This window comes from Homalodisca vitripennis, unplaced genomic scaffold (genome assembly GCF_021130785.1).
Source record: "Homalodisca vitripennis isolate AUS2020 unplaced genomic scaffold, UT_GWSS_2.1 ScUCBcl_477;HRSCAF=2563, whole genome shotgun sequence".
NCBI classification, from domain to species: domain Eukaryota; kingdom Metazoa; phylum Arthropoda; class Insecta; order Hemiptera; family Cicadellidae; genus Homalodisca; species Homalodisca vitripennis.
In genome coordinates, this window is record NW_025776599.1 from 49,127 (window position 1) to 68,956 (window position 19,830).

The 19,830-nt window shown below is 31.7% G+C and overlaps 2 protein-coding genes across 2 annotated transcripts in view; both read right to left on the reverse strand.

Annotated features, from left to right (window-relative positions):
* Positions 1 to 383: 383 nt before the first annotated feature.
* On the reverse strand, positions 384 to 999 carry LOC124370758 (dual specificity protein phosphatase 19-like). The gene has a single exon (XM_046829059.1). The coding sequence runs from the start codon at positions 997 to 999 to the stop codon at positions 391 to 393; it is 609 nt and encodes a 202-aa protein (XP_046685015.1). The 3' UTR covers positions 384 to 390.
* A 51-nt stretch (positions 1,000 to 1,050) lies between these two features.
* LOC124370761 (tRNA pseudouridine synthase-like 1) overlaps positions 1,051 to 19,830 on the reverse strand; it is a 49,667-nt gene continuing 30,887 nt past the window's right edge. The window contains exons 4-7 of the mRNA XM_046829061.1: positions 19,118 to 19,249; positions 15,983 to 16,147; positions 15,394 to 15,634; positions 1,051 to 1,392 (exon numbers count right to left, since the gene is read on the reverse strand). Of these exons, the coding sequence (XP_046685017.1) occupies positions 1,051 to 1,392; positions 15,394 to 15,634; positions 15,983 to 16,147; positions 19,118 to 19,249 (880 nt within the window). The remainder of the gene's footprint in view (positions 1,393 to 15,393; positions 15,635 to 15,982; positions 16,148 to 19,117; positions 19,250 to 19,830) is intronic.

The window sequence follows — 19,830 nt, forward strand, 5'->3', positions numbered from 1 at the left end:
CACTAATTAATTGTTTAGTCATTAACGTCAGAGTTAATGAGGGATCAAATTGTAAGATTCTAAATTACTCACTTTACAATGTTTGTGTAAACTCTTGACACATCTCAATCACAAGAAATGGTTATGAAATGATTAATATGATTCATACACTAATGTCTGTCTTGTTTAGATTTTATCACAAGTATTATAAATGCATGTAGCAGGGACAAGTATGACTCAAGGAAGACTTTAATTCATTTTTGTGTGTATTTCTTTGTATATATTACTCACCTTTTACAACATTCACATGACTTGAATATTTAAGTTTTAAACAATTGCTACTATTTTTAAAAGAGATTAATTATTATCAACTACAACAATAAAGGATGAATAAAAATATTTTGTTCTGCATCAATCAATTTTATTTAAAAAGAGTTCTTGTTCAAGACATTTCAGCTGCTTGACAAAACCCTCATTCGGTTTAATGCAAGGCCTCACGTTTTTCAAAGCGAAATATGCATCTTTGTAACACAGTTTCTCACGTTTCATCAAAAAAGCGATCACGATTGAAGCTGATCTCGAAACACCAGCATTACAATGAACAAAAATTCTACCCCCGGATTCAATTTCATCAGCAATTAATTTTATTGCCGTTTCGAAAACTGGTCTCATATCGAACTCTGGTAGATCCAGTGCTTTTAATATCGTATACTTGACACTCGGAAACTTGTGAACCTCAACTCCGACACTGAGAATATGAGTAATACCGTGTTCTTGTAGAAGATCCGAGTCCTGAGTGACATCCTGCGAACCCATAAACAACCCTGGGACAACCCCAGCCACTTGCAAATCCGGTTTCAAATCCACAATGTATCCCACATCGGAATCAATTTTATGCAAAGTTATACTCCCGGCTGCATTGTGACTCTCCAAAAACACGTCACCGGCTGAAGTTTTCACGAGCGTATCAGTCTGCTTGAGATCACTCTTCTTTTTCTGAAGCGCTTCGAGAAAACTCATCTTAATGTTTGACCACTTAAATACACTATTATTTTTTATAACTTCAGGAATTCAACACGAAAACCGTGCAAGCGAATTCTTAATCTTTATTAGCCTTGTTTTTAGGTTGATCTTGTCCATGACGGTACCATCAAACTCGGTAAGTTGCTTCATTATTTGTGCTGCCTCCTCTTCTAGGGCTTGGACCTTGCGCTGCTCAGCGGTGAGCTCCTCGTTGTACGACAAGTCCTCTGCGTGATACAACACGTCCACCAGGTATAGACCGCAAGCTCCCAATGTCTGGTAAACAGGAGTCCAGCTGTCCTGGACAGGTTTGTCTATTAACCGCTGGATATCAGCGAGATCAACTCTTCCCTGGCCATATGTAACCAGCGCAGACACCATTCGTCTCACCTGCATAAATCAAAAGATAACACACTCACTTCATGCGGTTTTAGAACACAAGCAATAAATATTTTTATGTTGTTAAATCTTGTTCTATTTCAAAAAATTCAAAGCTAGGCCACTTTATTGTTGTTTGAATTCCATTTCTTTTTTCACTGCCAGATATATATTTATTACATATTTCAAGTGACCTCATATGTGAGCTGATGGTATTATATACCCGACTATTCAGAATAACGTGGTGAAAAATTATAAAAAAATTATTTTAATGCATAATGCTTTGTTTCAAAAATAAAAAGTAATTAATAAATTTGTTTATTTAAATATTGCTACATCATGAAAAACATTTTTTGAATCTGACAAAGACATAATTATATAAACCAATGCAATGGTCTATTGGCAATAAACCAATAAACTGACCTGACAGAACCAAAGAGTAAATCACTCAGAGGGCAGACTGCCCTTTTACCTTTTGATCCCAAAATAAAGTTCCATTATATATATGTCTGACTCTTTCGTTATGTCAGGTTATTTTATATATATATATATATATATATATATATATATATATTTCATGTCTCTTTCTATCACAAAGTCGGAAGACAGACAGACGTACTGCTCTTTGATATAAAAAATTTAGAACAAAAAATACTATAGAATATTTTATAAATATTACACAACTTTTTTCCTTGTTGTTTTTAACTTTTTTAGTATTGCTCAGTTTGCACAATATTTACTAGAATTATAATAAATATTAGTTTGCATAATTCATCCTATGCATCAAAAAATGAAACAATATAATCTTATATGATAATCAAAATAAAATATAAAACACAATGTTATAATTGTTTACAAACACAACAGAACTAACACAACAATGTCAACAGGTGACCTATGCTGGGTGAATTATCATATGTTTTGAATAGAAAATAATGTGTTAACCCTTTGGCTGTTTGCCATTTTTTTAAATCTTGACATAAAACTGTTAGGTTTTTAGCATGGGTCATACCCAGAACTGTTCAGCTCAAAATGGACTTTTTGCACGGATTTTCTTAAAAATGTGTAACTTCTTTAAAAATAAAGATATTTACTTGAAACTTGTTGTGTTCTGTAGAACATAAGGCCGTGCTTTAGGAAAAAAATATCCCATGTCAATTAAATTCAATTAATTTTTAAAAATATGTTTTATTTTTTTATTTATATTGTTATTTTATTTTATTTTTTTAGTTTGGAACTATAAAACATATATTTGTTTTAAGGAGGGTGAATTGACAGTATAATATCCCAAAAGTACATTTAATTATGAATAGACCGTGAAAATTTTAAGTAATTTGGATAAAAACTGTTCAAGTTGTAGTAAAAATAAGTAAATAGTTACTTACGTGAGTTTGATGCAATTTTCACCAGCTACTTATAAAGTCTCTTTGTCAATAATAAGTAAAGTACATTGCTGCAAGTGTACAAAAGCTCATTATATTTATAGAAAGCAAATTTTTAAAGGACAAACAAATGTTTCACACTATTTACATTATTTACACTTTTTACTGACACACGTGCTTGACGAGGCATTCCGCGTGAACGCCCTTTACACACGCTGTGCACGATCTACGATTTTTTCCTTCAGGATGGTTGTCACCTGAACACATTCTACAGAGTTTTTCCTTCTTCTCTGGCTTCCTAAGTCCAAAATTGGCTAAAGGGCCATCTCCACCGCCTTGAAGATTATGGGGCACAGATTTGACAGCCATCCATTCTGAGGCAAGTTCTCCCACAATTTCCTTCATGAAATCAGATCTACGTAGCCGCCGTTCGGTGGTATTCAATTTGTATATGATGAATGCGTTTAGCACCATGTGGCCAAAAACATTAAATATAACCTTTTTTGTGTGCTTCATAGTTCTACGTTCATACATATATACATACAACATTTGGTCAGTGGAATCGATACCACCCATACCACGGTTGTATTGATGGGCAATTTTAGTTTTAGTCTTTATAAGGAGACGACCACTTCTTCTAATAGAGTATGCCTCAGAAGCAGCCTGGCAGTCAGTTGATAGGATTAAAAATTGAGAGGAGTTGCTCTTTTTTTCCCTATGCGCCATAATGAACATTGGGCCTTTCCTTACATAGGTCTTTTGACCAACAGCATACTTTCCCAATAACTGTTTAGGTATACCTTTCCTGTCTTTCCTAATAGTTCCAGTAACAAAAGTTTGGTGACTGTACAAAGTTCTAGCAAGTGCAATTGAAGTAAAAAAGTTGTCAAGAAACATATTGTGCCCTTTTCCCAAACAATTTGCCATTCTTAGCAAGGTCATTACAACTGTGCCTCCAAACCCGTCTCAACAACTCTTTCATTTTCTTCTGATCCTTGAGCTCCTTTATAACAGTAAAAAGATACACAGTAGCGTGTTATTGAATCGCAAAGGACCCACAATTTAATACCCCACTTGTGGTGTTTTTTTTTGGGCAGGTACTGAGTAAGTCCAATTCGTTTTTTAGTTCTCACCAAAGACTCATCTACAGATAGGGCTTTAGTTGGCTTGTAATGAAGCTTGAACAGCCGGTTTGCATGGTCGATTATAGGTTGAAACCTACCACAAGGGTCATACCCAGGATTTCCGCGAGGGACTAGTTTAGTGACATCTACAATGTGGAAAAAGTTTAATAACAAAATGAATCTACAGTATTTGAAGTCATCACTTTGCCAAAAAATGGAGTGGTTTGTGTGAAATGGGTATCCCAATAGCTGGCAATACTAGGCTTGTTGATCATGCCCATGTTTAGTATGATTGTCAAAAAAGCTTTCATCTCAGCTAGGGTAACATCTACCCACTTTTTGACTAGACTGAAAGGTGATAAGGTCTGCTCATTGTCAGCAATGTAGATCCTAGCATACTTGTTTGTCTTAGTAACAAAAACATTCAAAATTGCAGTTGTAAAAAAACAGTTTTATGTACTCTATAGGTTTCGAGTTTTGTGGAGGGCAGTGTATAGGTCCACTTACTTCCGAAAATGTAAATTGGTGATTGTAAGGTGGATCATTGCCTTCCTTTACTTCGTCCCTACTACTATCATCATCGGCTGCTGGATCATTTTGTAGAACATTTTGATTATCAGTTGTATCATTTTGTGGCCCCAGTTGACATTTTGACTAGCCCCAGTTCTTTCCAAACTAACTGTACAACGCCTACGACGCCTTAGAACTGATAGATTTGGCCTAGGCCTAGGCGGAGTTTCATCTACCTCAGAGTCAGATGATGACACATCAGGCTGGTTACGGCTGCTAATTGGTAATTGTATGTTACCTCGTTGAAGTCCTGTTGAGGTTGATAAGGATCATAACTAGGATCCTCGTCCGTGTCATCTATGAAATCGTTGCTAGATTGTTGATCAGAATCACTGCTATCTACATTAGAAGAATATTCGGAGTCACTGTCACTTCGGAAATTCAAACCAGCAGTTTGAACAATGTTTATCTGAGTGTTCTCACTAATGGGAGATTTTGATCGTTTTCCACTCATTATTATAACACTTCACAGAGATAATGTAAACAGCGCACAATAACCTCAAAAGAACAGACAGGCAGCCGCGAAAACAACAAAAGGCACCAAGCGAGCGATTTGTGTTGGCACTGCCAGTGCAAGCCCGCCCGCGCCCGCCAAGGCCACTCAAATCGCGGCAATGGTCTTGGATTCATTACAGCGGATGTATGTAAAAAGAGCATAAACATTTATTTTCTTGTATAGCATGTATTTCTCTACTGATTGATATATAGTTACGCTAGTTTATTTAAAAAAATTACATTAAAACAAATTGACTGTGAAACAACGATATATCGTTCTGAAACAGTTTTCAGAAAAACTACCAACAACGATATATTGTTGTGAAACAGCCAAAGGGTTAAACAGTAAAAAGAATTCAAAAGAAACTTAAATGTGGGGCTCATGAACTGTAGAAATCTAGTGCAAATCAATGTCTTAATAAGTTATTGCCTCCATTTGAGGAGTGTGTTTTTTGTCCTGTCACTGTAGATGATGTTCGTAAAATTGTTTTATCTCTAAAAAATTCCCATTCTAAAGATGTGTATGGATTAAGTAGTATTTTAATTAAAGCTGTTATTGATTATATAATTGAGCCTTTGACATATTCTATTAATTGTTGTGTATTGGAAGGGATTTTTCCAACATGTTTAAAATTTTCAAAAGTTGTACCTGTGTATAAAAATGGCTCACTTGATTGTCCGAATAATTATAGGCCTATCTCATGTGTACCAGTCTTGTCTAAGGTAATTGAGAAATTACTTAAACATCAAATATGTATTCATTTTGAAAATCTCAAATTATTTAGTTCTAGTCAATTTGGTTACCGCACTGATTGTTCAACGGTTAAAGCTGTAAATACTCTTGTAAATAATGTTCTCTTAGCTTTGGAAAATAATTGTTGGGCTCAGATCACACTTTGTGATCTGAGCAAAGCATTTGATTGTGTTAGACCTGATATACTGGTGAACAAATTGGAATTCTATGGGTTTCATGCAAAGAATTTGAACATGTTAAGGTCCTATCTTGCAAATCGCAAACAGGTTGTTATGGTTAATGGAGCTTATTCCCAAGTGGCTGATATAAATATAGGTGTGCCACAGGGATCTGTGTTGGGTCCTGTTTTGTTTATTATATTTATTAATGATTTAAGTTTTAATGTCTCTAGTTTTACTACTATATATGCTGATGATACCACTTTGTTAAATAGTCACACAAATTTGCTTTACTTAAACAACTTGGTAGAGACTACAATGAATGAAACTGTTAACTGGTTTAATGTAAATGGTCTCTATTTAAACGCAGAAAAACAAAACAAATGTTAATAACTCTTAAGAATATTAATAGGCCTATATTTGAATCTGAAGTTTTTGTTAAGTTATTGGGGATAATAGTGGACAACAGGCTATCTTGGAAACAACACATTGATTATGTATGCAAGAGATTATCTAGGGTTATTTACTTATTGTGTAATTTAAAAAAAATAGTATCACAAAGGTATATAAAAATGGCCTACTTTGCATTTTTTGAAAGTATTATTAGATATTAAATATTAATAAAAACATTACTTTTCCAAATTGTTTATTATTTCGGGCGAGGCCTTTCAAAACCAAAGGTTTCATCTTCAGGCAACTCCACAAATAAATATTTACATATTGTTTGTTAAAATTAATATTAAGTTAACATATGGTGTAAAATGTAAATACAAAAATTTTGGAAATATTTCAGCCAGTATGAAAAAATTATATTTGACTAGAGTTTAATTTTTGAATAAATTCAGAAGAAAGAAGATTGGAATTTTCAATAGGGCCCTCTTCATTGTTCATGAGTTTTTCTTTACTTCTGTTTATGTATAGTGTTTCCCAAGCATTCAAGTTCATTGGTTTTGTTATTTCTTTTATTAATTTTAGATTTGTAATTGATGTTCTGTGTCCTGATTCAATGCAGTGCTTGGCTACAGCAGATTTGTCAACTCTTCCATATTTTGTGTGTGATAAATGCTCTTTAAATCGTGTTTTGATTGTTCTTTTTGTTTGTCCAATATAAATTTTGTCACAGTCATTGCATCCAATTTCATAAATTCCCGATTTACTATCATTTGAAATTTTGTCCTTAGGGTTTCCTAAAATTTGGGATAATTTGTTGCTTGTTCTGTGAGTGACAGTTTTATTTGTATGCTTTTTAAAAGTTTTGCATATTTGGTTTGAAAAAGTGCTGTATGTTGTGCAAATAAATTCATGTTTTGTGTCTTCAGGTGGTCTTAATGTTGTCTTATCTTTTCTACTTTTTCTTTTTAAAGCTTGTTTTAGTATATTGTCAATGAGTTGTGTAGTGTAACCATTGAACATAGCAATAGATTTGATGTAATTTAGTTCTTTCTTGTAGTTTTCTGTTGAAAGTGGTGTATTTAACAGTCTATAAATCATTGAATTAAATGTTGCTCTTTTTTGTGCAGAAGGATGGTTAGATTCATTGATGATGAACCTATCTGTATGAGTTGGTTTTCTGTAGATATCAAATTCAAATTTTGTTTCATTTCTAATAACTAATACGTCTAAAAATGGGATACTATTGTTTCGTTCAATTTCATATGTAAATTTAATAGTAGGGTAAAACGAATTTAGAGTTGTGATAAAATCTTGTATGTTTTCATTTTTATTAAATATTGCAAAAATATCATCGACGTATCTTATCCATTTTCTTGGGAAATATGTCATTTTAGATTTTGGCTGTAGTTTCAAAATAGCTCATAAAAATATTGGCAATAAAACATGAGAGAGGATTTCCCATAGCTGTTCCATCAATTTGGGTATAATAAGATTCTCTATATTGGAATGTGCTCTGATTCATACATAAATTTATCATACGGGAATATTCATCAATTATTTCCTTTTTGTAAATTTTGAGAAGTTAACCAATCTGTAATTATTTTAATTGTGTCCTTAATAGGAACATTAGGATAAAGCGATGTTACATCAAAAGAAACAAGATATTCATCTTCATATAGAACAATGTCTTTAATTGATTCTATAAAATCGTATCTGTTCTTGATGGAAAATGAAGGAAAACTTTCTAAAGTTTGAAGATTTTTCGACAACCATTGAGACAGAAAATATGTTGGGGAGTTTATACATGACACTATTGGTCGCATTCCATTCCCAGGTTTGTGTATTTTTGGGAGACAGTGTAATTTTGGAATGGTAGGATTAGGAACTATGAGTTTTCTATATAATTGGTTTGTTAATTAAATTTTTACAGTTTTTTAAGGTTTCTGATACTGATTTAGTGTACTTTTGGATTGGATTTTTTTGAAGGATATTATATTGTCCAGTGTTTAAAAATTTGTTTAACTCTTTTATGATATTCTTCTTTGTTCATAATGACAATAGTATTACTTTTGTCAGCCTTCAAATAAAATACATTCTTCTGTTTAAGACGTTTTATTGTTCTATTGTATTTTGTGTTATGTAAATGTGAGGAACGTTTTTCTTTTAGATTCTTGGAAAAGGTAGAGTATATGTCGAATCTTATGGCAGTTTTTGTACTCTCATCTAAATATTGAATGTTACTTTCTATATCAACAATTACATTTTCACTGTCATTTCTACTTGTTAGGTTAAAATTTAAACCTTTGTTTAAAAGATTCATTTCTTCTTCGTTAAATGTTTCTGATGACAAGTTACACACTAGTTGTTGGTTTTTGATAGGAAATTTGGTTTCTTGATGAAGAAATGGCTCATTGGAATTTAGAAGTAATTTAAATTTGTTTTCTAACTTTTCCTGTTTCTTTTTGTATTTAAAATCAATACTATCCAGCATATTACAATATTTTTCTTGAAAAAGTTCATGATAGATCGTTGATAAGTTTTTTACTTATGTCCAAATGTAGTTCTAAAGCTTGTAATGATAAAGTATCTTGTTTAGAGTAAAGATTTTTTATTTCCAGGTTAAGCCAATTCAATTTTGCATTATGTATAACTCTGTCAGTGGTTTTGTTTTTAATTGGAATGTTAATTTTAATAAACTTTGGGAAAATCTTAAATTTCTTGCATTTTCTTAAAAACTGGATATCTAATTCTAATAACCTTACTTTTTGTTTGTATTTGTGAAGTCTGTTCAGCTCACTGGGCTTGAGTGCCATGTTCATTGCAGACTCTTGGAGCAATTGGAAATTCTTTAAATATTATTAAATATTAATAAAAACATTACTTTTCCAAATTGTTTATTATTTCGGGCGAGGCCTTTCAAAACCAAAGGTTTCATCTTCAGGTTTCATCGCCCGAAATAATAAACAATTTGGAAAAGTAATGTTTTTATTAATATTTAATAATATTTAAAGAATTTCCAATTGCTCCAAGTCTACAATGAACATGGCACTCAAGCCCAGTGAGCTGAACAGACTTCACAAATACAAACAAAAAGTAAGGTTATTAGAATTAGATATCCAGTTTTTAAGAAAATGCAAGAAATTTAAGATTTTCCCAAAGTTTATTAAAATTAACATTCCAATTAAAAACAAAACCACTGACAGAGTTATACATAATGCAAAATTGAATTGGCTTAACCTGGAAATAAAAAATCTTTACTCTAAACAAGATACTTTATCATTACAAGCTTTAGAACTACATTTGGACATAAGTAAAAACTTATCAACGATCTATCATGAACTTTTTCAAGAAAAATATTGTAATATGCTGGATAGTATTGATTTTAAATACAAAAAGAAACAGGAAAAGTTAGAAAACAAATTTAAATTACTTCTAAATTCCAATGAGCCATTTCTTCATCAAGAAACCAAATTTCCTATCAAAAACCAACAACTAGTGTGTAACTTGTCATCAGAAACATTTAACGAAGAAGAAATGAATCTTTTAAACAAAGGTTTAAATTTTAACCTAACAAGTAGAAATGACAGTGAAAATGTAATTGTTGATATAGAAAGTAACATTCAATATTTAGATGAGAGTACAAAAACTGCCATAAGATCCGACATATACTCTACCTTTTCCAAGAATCTAAAAGAAAAACGTTCCTCACATTTACATAACACAAAATACAATAGAACAATAAAACGTCTTAAACAGAAGAATGTATTTTATTTGAAGGCTGACAAAAGTAATACTATTGTCATTATGAACAAAGAAGAATATCATAAAAGAGTTAAACAAATTTTAAACACTGGACAATATAATATCCTTCAAAAAAATCCAATCCAAAAGTACACTAAATCAGTATCAGAAACCTTAAAAAACTGTAAAAATTTAATTAACAACCAATTATATAGAAAACTCATAGTTCCTAATCCTACCATTCCAAAATTACACTGTCTCCCAAAAATACACAAACCTGGGAATGGAATGCGACCAATAGTGTCATGTATAAACTCCCCAACATATTTTCTGTCTCAATGGTTGTCGAAAAATCTTCAAACTTTAGAAAGTTTTCCTTCATTTTCCATCAAGAACAGATACGATTTTATAGAATCAATTAAAGACATTGTTCTATATGAAGATGAATATCTCGTTTCTTTTGATGTAACATCGCTTTATCCTAATGTTCCTATTAAGGACACAATTAAAATAATTACAGATTGGTTAACTTCTCAAAATTTACAAAAGGAAATAATTGATGAATATTCCCGTATGATAAATTTATGTATGAATCAGAGCACATTCCAATATAGAGAATCTTATTATACCCAAATTGATGGAACAGCTATGGGAAATCCTCTCTCATGTTTTATTGCCAATATTTTTATGAGCTATTTTGAAACTACAGCCAAATCTAAAATGACATATTTCCCAAGAAAATGGATAAGATACGTCGATGATATTTTTGCAATATTTAATAAAAATGAAAACATACAAGATTTTATCACAACTCTAAATTCGTTTTACCCTACTATTAAATTTACATATGAAATTGAACGAAACAATAGTATCCCATTTTTAGACGTATTAGTTATTAGAAATGAAACAAAATTTGAATTTGATATCTACAGAAAACCAACTCATACAGATAGGTTCATCATCAATGAATCTAACCATCCTTCTGCACAAAAAAGAGCAACATTTAATTCAATGATTTATAGACTGTTAAATACACCACTTTCAACAGAAAACTACAAGAAAGAACTAAATTACATCAAATCTATTGCTATGTTCAATGGTTACACTACACAACTCATTGACAATATACTAAAACAAGCTTTAAAAAGAAAAAGTAGAAAAGATAAGACAACATTAAGACCACCTGAAGACACAAAACATGAATTTATTTGCACAACATACAGCACTTTTTCAAACCAAATATGCAAAAATTTTTAAAAAGCATACAAATAAAACTGTCACTCACAGAACAAGCAACAAATTATCCCAAATTTTAGGAAACCCTAAGGACAAAATTTCAAATGATAGTAAATCGGGAATTTATAAAATTGGATGCAATGACTGTGACAAAATTATTGGACAAACAAAAAGAACAATCAAAACACGATTTAAAGAGCATTTATCACACACAAAATATGGAAGAGTTGACAAATCTGCTGTAGCCAAGCACTGCATTGAATCAGGACACAGAACATCAATTACAAATCTAAAATTAATAAAAGAAATAACAAAACCAATGAACTTGAATGCTTGGGAAACACTATACATAAACAGAAGTAAAGAAAAACTCATGAACAATGAAGAGGGCCCTATTGAAAATTCCAATCTTCTTTCTTCTGAATTTATTCAAAAATTAAACTCTAGTCAAATATAATTTTTTCATACTGGCTGAAATATTTCCAAAATTTTTGTATTTACATTTTACACCATATGTTAATTTAATATTAATTTTAACAAACAATATGTAAATATTTATTTGTGGAGTTGCCTGAAGATGAAACCTTGGGTTTTGAAAGGCCTCGCCCGAAATAATAAACAATTTGGAAAAGTAATGTTTTTATTAATATTTAATAATATTTAAAGAATTTCCAATTGCTCCAAGAGTCTACAATATTATTAGATATGGTTTAATAATTTGGAGTAATGGTACAAGCATTGATCAGGTGCTAGTAATCCAAAAGAAGGCTGTGAGAATTTTAGCGGATGCACCTGTGTTAGATCATTGTAAACCTTTGTTTGTAAATATTGGTGTTTTAACTGTTATAAATCTGTATATTTATGAGGTATTAGTAGATGTAAGAAAAAAGTCACACATGGTTTTGAAAAGAAATGATGTTCATCACTATAATACAAGAAATAAAGATAAGTTAAATGTAGATAGAGCTAGATTAGGTAAAACCATGAATTACCATACAACCTTAGGCATTAAAATGTTCAATTTGTTACCTTATGCTGTTCAAACTTTACCATGTCAAGTTTTTAATAATAAATTGTATTCTTGGCTAAAAAATAGACCTTTCTATAATATTAATGAATATTTTAGCTGTGAGATCGTTCATAAGGATTTTTAACTTTAGATTAGGCTAGTAATTTAAGCCTTAATATTTGACGAAGCCTATTGTAATTTTATTGAAAATTATTAATGGCCAATAAATTGTCTATTGTCTATTGTCTAAATGTCAGGAATGAACTGGAAGAGAAATACGAGACCGAGAAAGTATGAATAATTTAGTACGCCTAAGGAGTGGAATGGCCATTTATAAATGTTGGACTAAGTTTGCCCGTAGAGCGCAAAAGGTTTAAGTTGGTCTTTTTACAACTTAAAATACTTACATTTCTTAAAGAGAGAGCCAAGAATTCAATTTTACCACACAAGAACAATGCTAAATCATAAATATATTTTACTCCCTTATTTTTATTGTAAAATTATGTGGAGGTATATCACTATTAAGATATGACTAATATGCATCAAAATGACTTTCAGTTTTCCTAAATTATTGCGTTATTTAACAACAAAATCTCTAAGACTTAAAAATAATGGAAATTGTTTTAAATACTTCAGACTATTTCTGAATTAAAGGGTATAAGCCATCTGTTGAAATGAGGTGTTTTCCAAACTATGCAACCAATAATAAGGGAGGACAATGGTTTGAAGTTTAACAATGTTCTAAAGGGACAAAACTCAAAGTCAGTTAATTAAGATTAGTTCTTAAGTTCTACTCAGAAAATGTTCTTCAAATATTTAACTCAGGGTGGCACAGGTACAAAGTGCTCAGTTTGAACAGTTTTTTTCTTTTGCAAAATGAAAACACATTTTTAAAACTTTAAAAGTGTTTTACCTTATACATACTGGAAGACAGCAAATTTTTTTATGAATAGATATATTTAAATTTGGTACTTAATATTAATGATTATGACAATTAAAAAAAAATATTTACCTGTGTTTTTACCTAGACAAGGTTCTTTTAGAAAACAGACTATGAAAAAGGTTTGGATTACATTAGGTTAAAGAAGGGGTTATAAAATATTCTTAATTTCCAAGATGTCAGTGCACTCTTAAGTTCCACTAGTAGGGCCTGTCTACCCTTGTATCTTTATGGAGATCCAAGAGCTTCTGCTCAATTCTGATGTTAATTTCATCACCTGGCTGTGAGGTTCCAAATAGTGTTCATCTCCTAATCTCTCGCTTCTCACCGTCCAAAATGATGTGCTTAGGAGTCTTTTTCGGCTGATTACAAAGTGTACAACTTGGTTCTTCAGTAGTGAGTCCTAAAGTGTGCAAGTGTTTCCTGAAGTGATCGTGTTCAGTAATAAGGGAAATCACCTGTTAGTGAATTGGATGTTGGTGCCTCTAATGAATTTCTTATCAAATGATTGCCCAGAGAAATTCTGTCACAGATGACAGTGATTATCTTGGAACCATTTCCTAATGGTATGGTAAGCAGTTGACTTGCTTATACTAAAAGCCAGTTCAGGTCTAAGAAAGGGCGTCTTTGAGCCATAATTTTTAGCCTACTTCGGTCACAAAGCTTCTATTTCTATTACCTTTGAAGTAAATTCTGTCAAATTGAGGACCTTAGGAGTGGCCTGGCTATCAGGTAATATCACTACCCGTTGATCGACATAATTCCTAGTCAATCCTATATTAGCGCAAGCTTGAATAGTGTATGTTTTCCGCCTGAAATGCTCTCTCCCAGACTCAATGAGTGCTGTTCTGGATGATGAACTTCACACCCCATAGTCAGATCTGTCCTTGATCAAGGAGCCATCTGTGTGCCAAACTTGATCCTCTTTATATAACTTTACTTCCCCCTTCCTTCTTCAGTCCACCCGAGATCATATGGTTATGATACAGGGCTTCCTAAATACAAACTCTTTTACCATAGTGTCTGATGTAATAATGGATCACGTACCGCTATGGCAAAAGTTGCATATAATATGTCAATCAAATATTGCATATTTGTGCACAAAATTAAGACTATGGTTTATATGACTAATTGTATGAGTAATAATACAATATTCAGCAGTTTAACATTGTTTTAATATAATGTATTTGAAAATAAGCTGATATTTGGCTGAGAGTGTTGGTTCTCACCACTCTGATGGTTAAATACATGTCTTTCTTTTTCTAACAATGGGTAATATTTTAAATATCTGTTTATTTTCATATCCACTTATACCCAATCAGCATAAACAAATTTTGAAATACATGGACGAAAGATTATAAGAATAATAGGTTTGAACTCACGTATTATGTTAAAAATATTTAATAATTTGGTATTAATATAACATATCTCTGACAGAAATGATCTTTTAAAACTTGTGAGTGCGGATTCCGGAATTTTACAAAAGGTTAAAACTTACAAAGAATATGGATTACGTCATTTTACAAAATCAAAGTTTTAAATTTTACTGTATCATATAATCACTAATTATACTTCATAATTGTGTTTTTTCATAGTTTTACGTTGTTTAGTAGCACAATTCTCCAGTAAAACAGGTGTGCTGTATTAATTTAGCTTGTTTACAAAGCAACAGCTAGTTAATGATATTGCTCGTTTATTTTTTTGGTCGCTCATGCTTACATTGTCATGCACTGACCAAAAAATCTACAGAAAATTCTACTTATACATCATTACACTTTTTTTAAATATTTTAAAATAATTGGTTTGCTAATTGGTTGTAAGGAAAAACTTTGTTGATGACTTTTTTTTAAAGTGATATCAAATTGTTTTTATATACTTATAATAATTAAAAAAATTATTATTTACAATAAAGCAGAAACAAACAGAATTTCATCTATTAATAATTGATTTTCTACCTTAACTAGTTTCTGAGTTATGATTAAAAAAAAAAAAAAAAAAAAAAAAAAAAAAAAACACTAAATGGTCAACAATCTATGGATGATCACATATTTCAGCACCATCACCCAAAGTGTTAAGCTTGTTTTTTAAAGTGATGAAAATATCGAATTCTCTCATGGAATAAAACAAAATTTAACTATCAAACATTTTACAATTTTAAAAGGTTGTGCCATTTAACCACTTAGCTTTTCTAAAACGTCTGTCCGAAGTTACCTGATGGTACAGAAATGATTTCCCAATGCAGGAGAATTGCCAGAAGGTGTAGTCCTCAGTAAGCTGACGGTTGGGGATGAATGGAGCGGAAGGGGACAGCTCTAGGCTGCGTATATCCCTCACAGTCGTAACATTTCTCCCTAATTTCTCTCTTGATTTTGAGCAGAGTGCACCAAAGTCCTTCACACCAACAAAAATGCCACAAGCTGCCTTTATCGCTTCCGAGTCAAATGTGGAATCCCTGAGAAGAAATAAAATTATCAATGAATATAAGAAAGATCAATCTCAGTGTTGTTTTGCAATGAAGCTTCATGCAAAATTTCAAGCCTATGGACCAGTTCGTTTGAAAGATATTGTAACAAAACACAAATTAAATTTGTCCAGCCTTTCAAGTGATTGACTTTACTATCGCTCAGCCAATTATAAACATTCAGACAGCTTGTTAATGTTTATACAGTACCTCATCAAAATATATAAAATTAGTGGTCACAAATTTTGAATCACCAACTTCTGATGGTTTCAGAGTAAAACAATAAACTATTCAACAATATACTGTGGTATTTCTGTAAAGCTAAAACAGAATACTAACTGGAGGAAACAGCAACGATTGTGCTCAGTGAGAGGAGACGGTACTAGTGGTCGCTGCCGCCATAACGCGCCGGCACGCGGCACTGCCAGCCGGTACAGGTACTGTCTCTCATAGGCCTGGTGGCGGCTGTGGAATTGGTCAGGCACTTGCTGCACTCTCAGGATCCTGTGGACAATTATTTATATCTATAACTACCCTAAATATGAAAACAGATCAGCCACAACAAACATTAACATTAGCAATAATATTGTGGGTATAAAATAATGAGACTGATGCTGTAACAGAATAAGTAGGCATGCACCAAAGACAAATGAATAATAGCTATGTAGTGTGAAACATTTTATTCTTAAGAGTGCCTCCAATATTTGTAATCATACAATATAATATATTGTAGCCTCCATTTGTTTAAGACCTATTGTTTAGTTTTGCTGGAAAATAATGTCTAACAATACACATGAGTATATTTCATTAAAATAAGAGTACAGCAATGATTGTGTATCACAATATGTCTATTGCCCAAGTGTTTTGGTGGTTTATATGCACTTCAAAGATTACTGAGAAGACATTATTCATAGCCATACCTCATATCACTTCATTCTTCATTAAACTTAACATACGAGTAGCTTTACTTTTATGAAGTAACTGAAAAGTTGACTAAACTCTTTCTACTTTGACTTATTTAATTAAATTTTCAGTTAAGCAAATTCTATAATAAACTGTTATGTTTTTTTTCTCAAAAAAAGGAGAAGCCGATCCCCTTTTAAGCCTTACTCTATCCGTTCTCATGGGCCACTGGCCTGTGCGAGGATCTTATCAAACAGAATAAGGGGAAGAGTTGATACAATACAAGGTCGAGGTGGTTTGGTAAAGGACAAAATACTTTAAATATTTCCACGATGGAATCAGTTACTGTACAATAATTAAAAATATATTATTACATTTAAATTCATGTTCGGGTAGAAAACTATGAAATTTGCTAATTTTTAATAACAGGTATAAAAGTTTTTTTTTTCATGGTACTGTGACTTCTAAGTATTATAATCAATTATTTTAATTTTCTTAAGATTCATTTCCACCATGCTTCTGATTCTGGTGTGGAATTCATAGAAAATATAATATATTCAATTGATATTGGAAAAAAAGTTATAGGCATTGTCACGCGTATTTGACAGCGTTTCTCACAACTTTCTAAAAACTAAATTAAAAGAACTGGGAATATAAAAGACAGAGCTTGCTTGGTTTACTTCATACTTGAACAATAGAAAACAGTATGTAGAAATACATTTCACATAATATATAATGTGCAATAACTATATTCGGAAAGTTGCCTCCACACAGCAAGTAGTAAAGCACGGGGTGCCACAAGGGTCTATATTGGGACCTCTACTTTTTATATGGTATCTTGAAGGAATAGCTAAAAGGACCAATTTCAGTAAAATGTGCTTTTATGCGGATGATACAAATTTGGTAGTAACAGGAAAATCACAGGACAAAAATTGAAATATCAGCTTTTATAGACTTAGCTAATATCGAACAATTTCTTAATCAACACAATTTGTTACTGAACTCAACAAAAACAAATTTCATAAGATTCTCATCAAAACAAAATAGGCAAAGTTTGGAAATATCTATACCAATTAGCGTTAATTACATAGATCAGGAAAATGTTTCAAAATTTCTGGGACTAATCATAGATGAAAACCTGACTTGGAACCAACATGTGGGACATGTATTAAACAAGACTTTATCAGGGATTTATGCATTGTGACACGTCGGAATTGTGTGATTTGGATGCTCTGAAAAAAGTATACTTTGTGTTGATTCATTCACACCTAGCATACGGAATATGTATATACAGCGCAATATCGAAGCAAAATCTGGATAAAATATTGATAAAACAAAAAAAGCAATAAATAAGAATTATGCTAAAATTGAATAGATTAGACTCGGTGAAACACCTTTTCGGTGAACTTAAGATCCCTACCATTTATAGTTTATATATAATGGAAGTAATACAATTTGTAACAAAAAAACCCAATGAATCTCTAAAATCTACACATATTTACAATACATGTAACAAAATCACAACTGACAGGCACAATCTGAAATTATATAAAATGAAAACAAGCTTTACTGGCAAAAAAATACTACTGTATAATCAGTTACCTAAGGAAATAAAAATAACTGACAGGAAGATATTTAAAAGTTCAGTAAAATATTGCCTTACCAATAAGGCATTGTACACCACTCAGGAGTTTTTTAAACCCAGATGACTATATTATATACTGTATCGTTTAGTTAGATAGTAAAGTTCTATTTAAAAAATGTGTAAATTTTGACTTTATTTTTTTAAATAGACTGGTGTGGTGATGACGCTATTCATATACATCCTGTAAAAATGTGTATTAATCTCTCCCTTCCTACCTATCTTCTTCGTTTTAACGGAAACTCGCATAATTAGTATTTTTGGCACCGTTTCTCAACAATCCAAGATACAGTCAAACTTTAAATACAAAACATTTTAGCATTTAAAAAAGCTATTGATAGGTGTAATGAGGTCATACTTTGTTATTTAAAGTTTTTTAGGCTTCATGAGTTTGAAATATCCTAAATTTGAACTATTTAAAACAAATTGGAAATGTGCTGAAAAGTGACAACCAAAACATATTTTTAGAAGGGGTAATCCTTTCATAACTTTGTATACAAATTTTTAATGAGGTTAACAGTAAAAAAAACCAACAAAACCGTACAACTTCGACATTCTGTACCACCCTGCATACAAGAAGTGAAATAAATTAAAACTTTGTTCAAAACCATAAGTGAATAGATTAATGTAATGAGGTATGGTTTGATCTATCTTTACATTTCAAAATCTTTTAAAAGTGACCTACCCCTCCCCCCCTCAAGTGCCATGGGATATTTTTGGGAGTTTCAAATTATTTTCCCAAATTATTTGGGGTTAAAATATTGGGTTTACGTTAAAAAAAAGAAGGTAGGTTTCTGGTTCAGTCGATATACATCGTGGATGGGTGGTGTTCCCCACCCTATACATATCAGAAGTTGATGTTCTCTATTACATGGTGAATGCGTTTACTGATTGATGTTCAAGTCATGTCAGTCTACACAAATGGCTACCTGATGTCGTGGTCATTGAACGTAAAGAATCGGTTCAAATGCAGATGGATTGAACGTGAGCAGATCTTCCTTGGGTCTCCATCTAAGTCTACGTGGACTGTGTTGCAGAGGGCATGAACTCCCTTGTCTGTCCTGTGAACAATAACCAAACGTAATATGTAATGGAAGATGATTACTAACATCATTATCAAAGAAAATAAATTGATCAATGTTCAAAGCTTATTTCCATTATTTCAGTGTCAAGATAAAAGACTCTGAAATAGGATTTTCCGGACATTGTATTGATTGTAATACTATGTACTGATTGTATAATACAATCAACAACACATTGTATTGCTCAATGGCAAGTGTCCGAAAAAATCCTATTTCCTTAAAAATCCTTCTTTTGTCAAAAACAAACTTCAAACAAAAGACTCTGAAATGTTTGTCATGGAAATATTGGCAGCACCAGACTACACAAAGTCAAAAAGAAAAGAATACTCAAAGCTTTCTTAAAATTTCTTAACTTCATTACATAATTCCTGTTTAAAGTTATTAGTGATTATTTGAAACAGTAAGATCAAACATTGGTCATCATTACAAAGGGTGTGTAAAACGTCTGAAAACGGTTTAATGCTTTTCAACCCAAGCAAAACTAAAATCTAATAAAATTAAAAGGTGAAGCTAATAATGTATAGTTTTAAATTTTGAGATAACAGCCACCTGTGAAAATT

What these genes read in the sequence shown, in the direction of transcription:
- LOC124370758 (XM_046829059.1), bottom strand. Translation starts at nt 999, where the DNA reads ATGAGTTTTCTCGAAGCGCTTCAGAAAAAGAAGAGTGATCTCAAGCAG.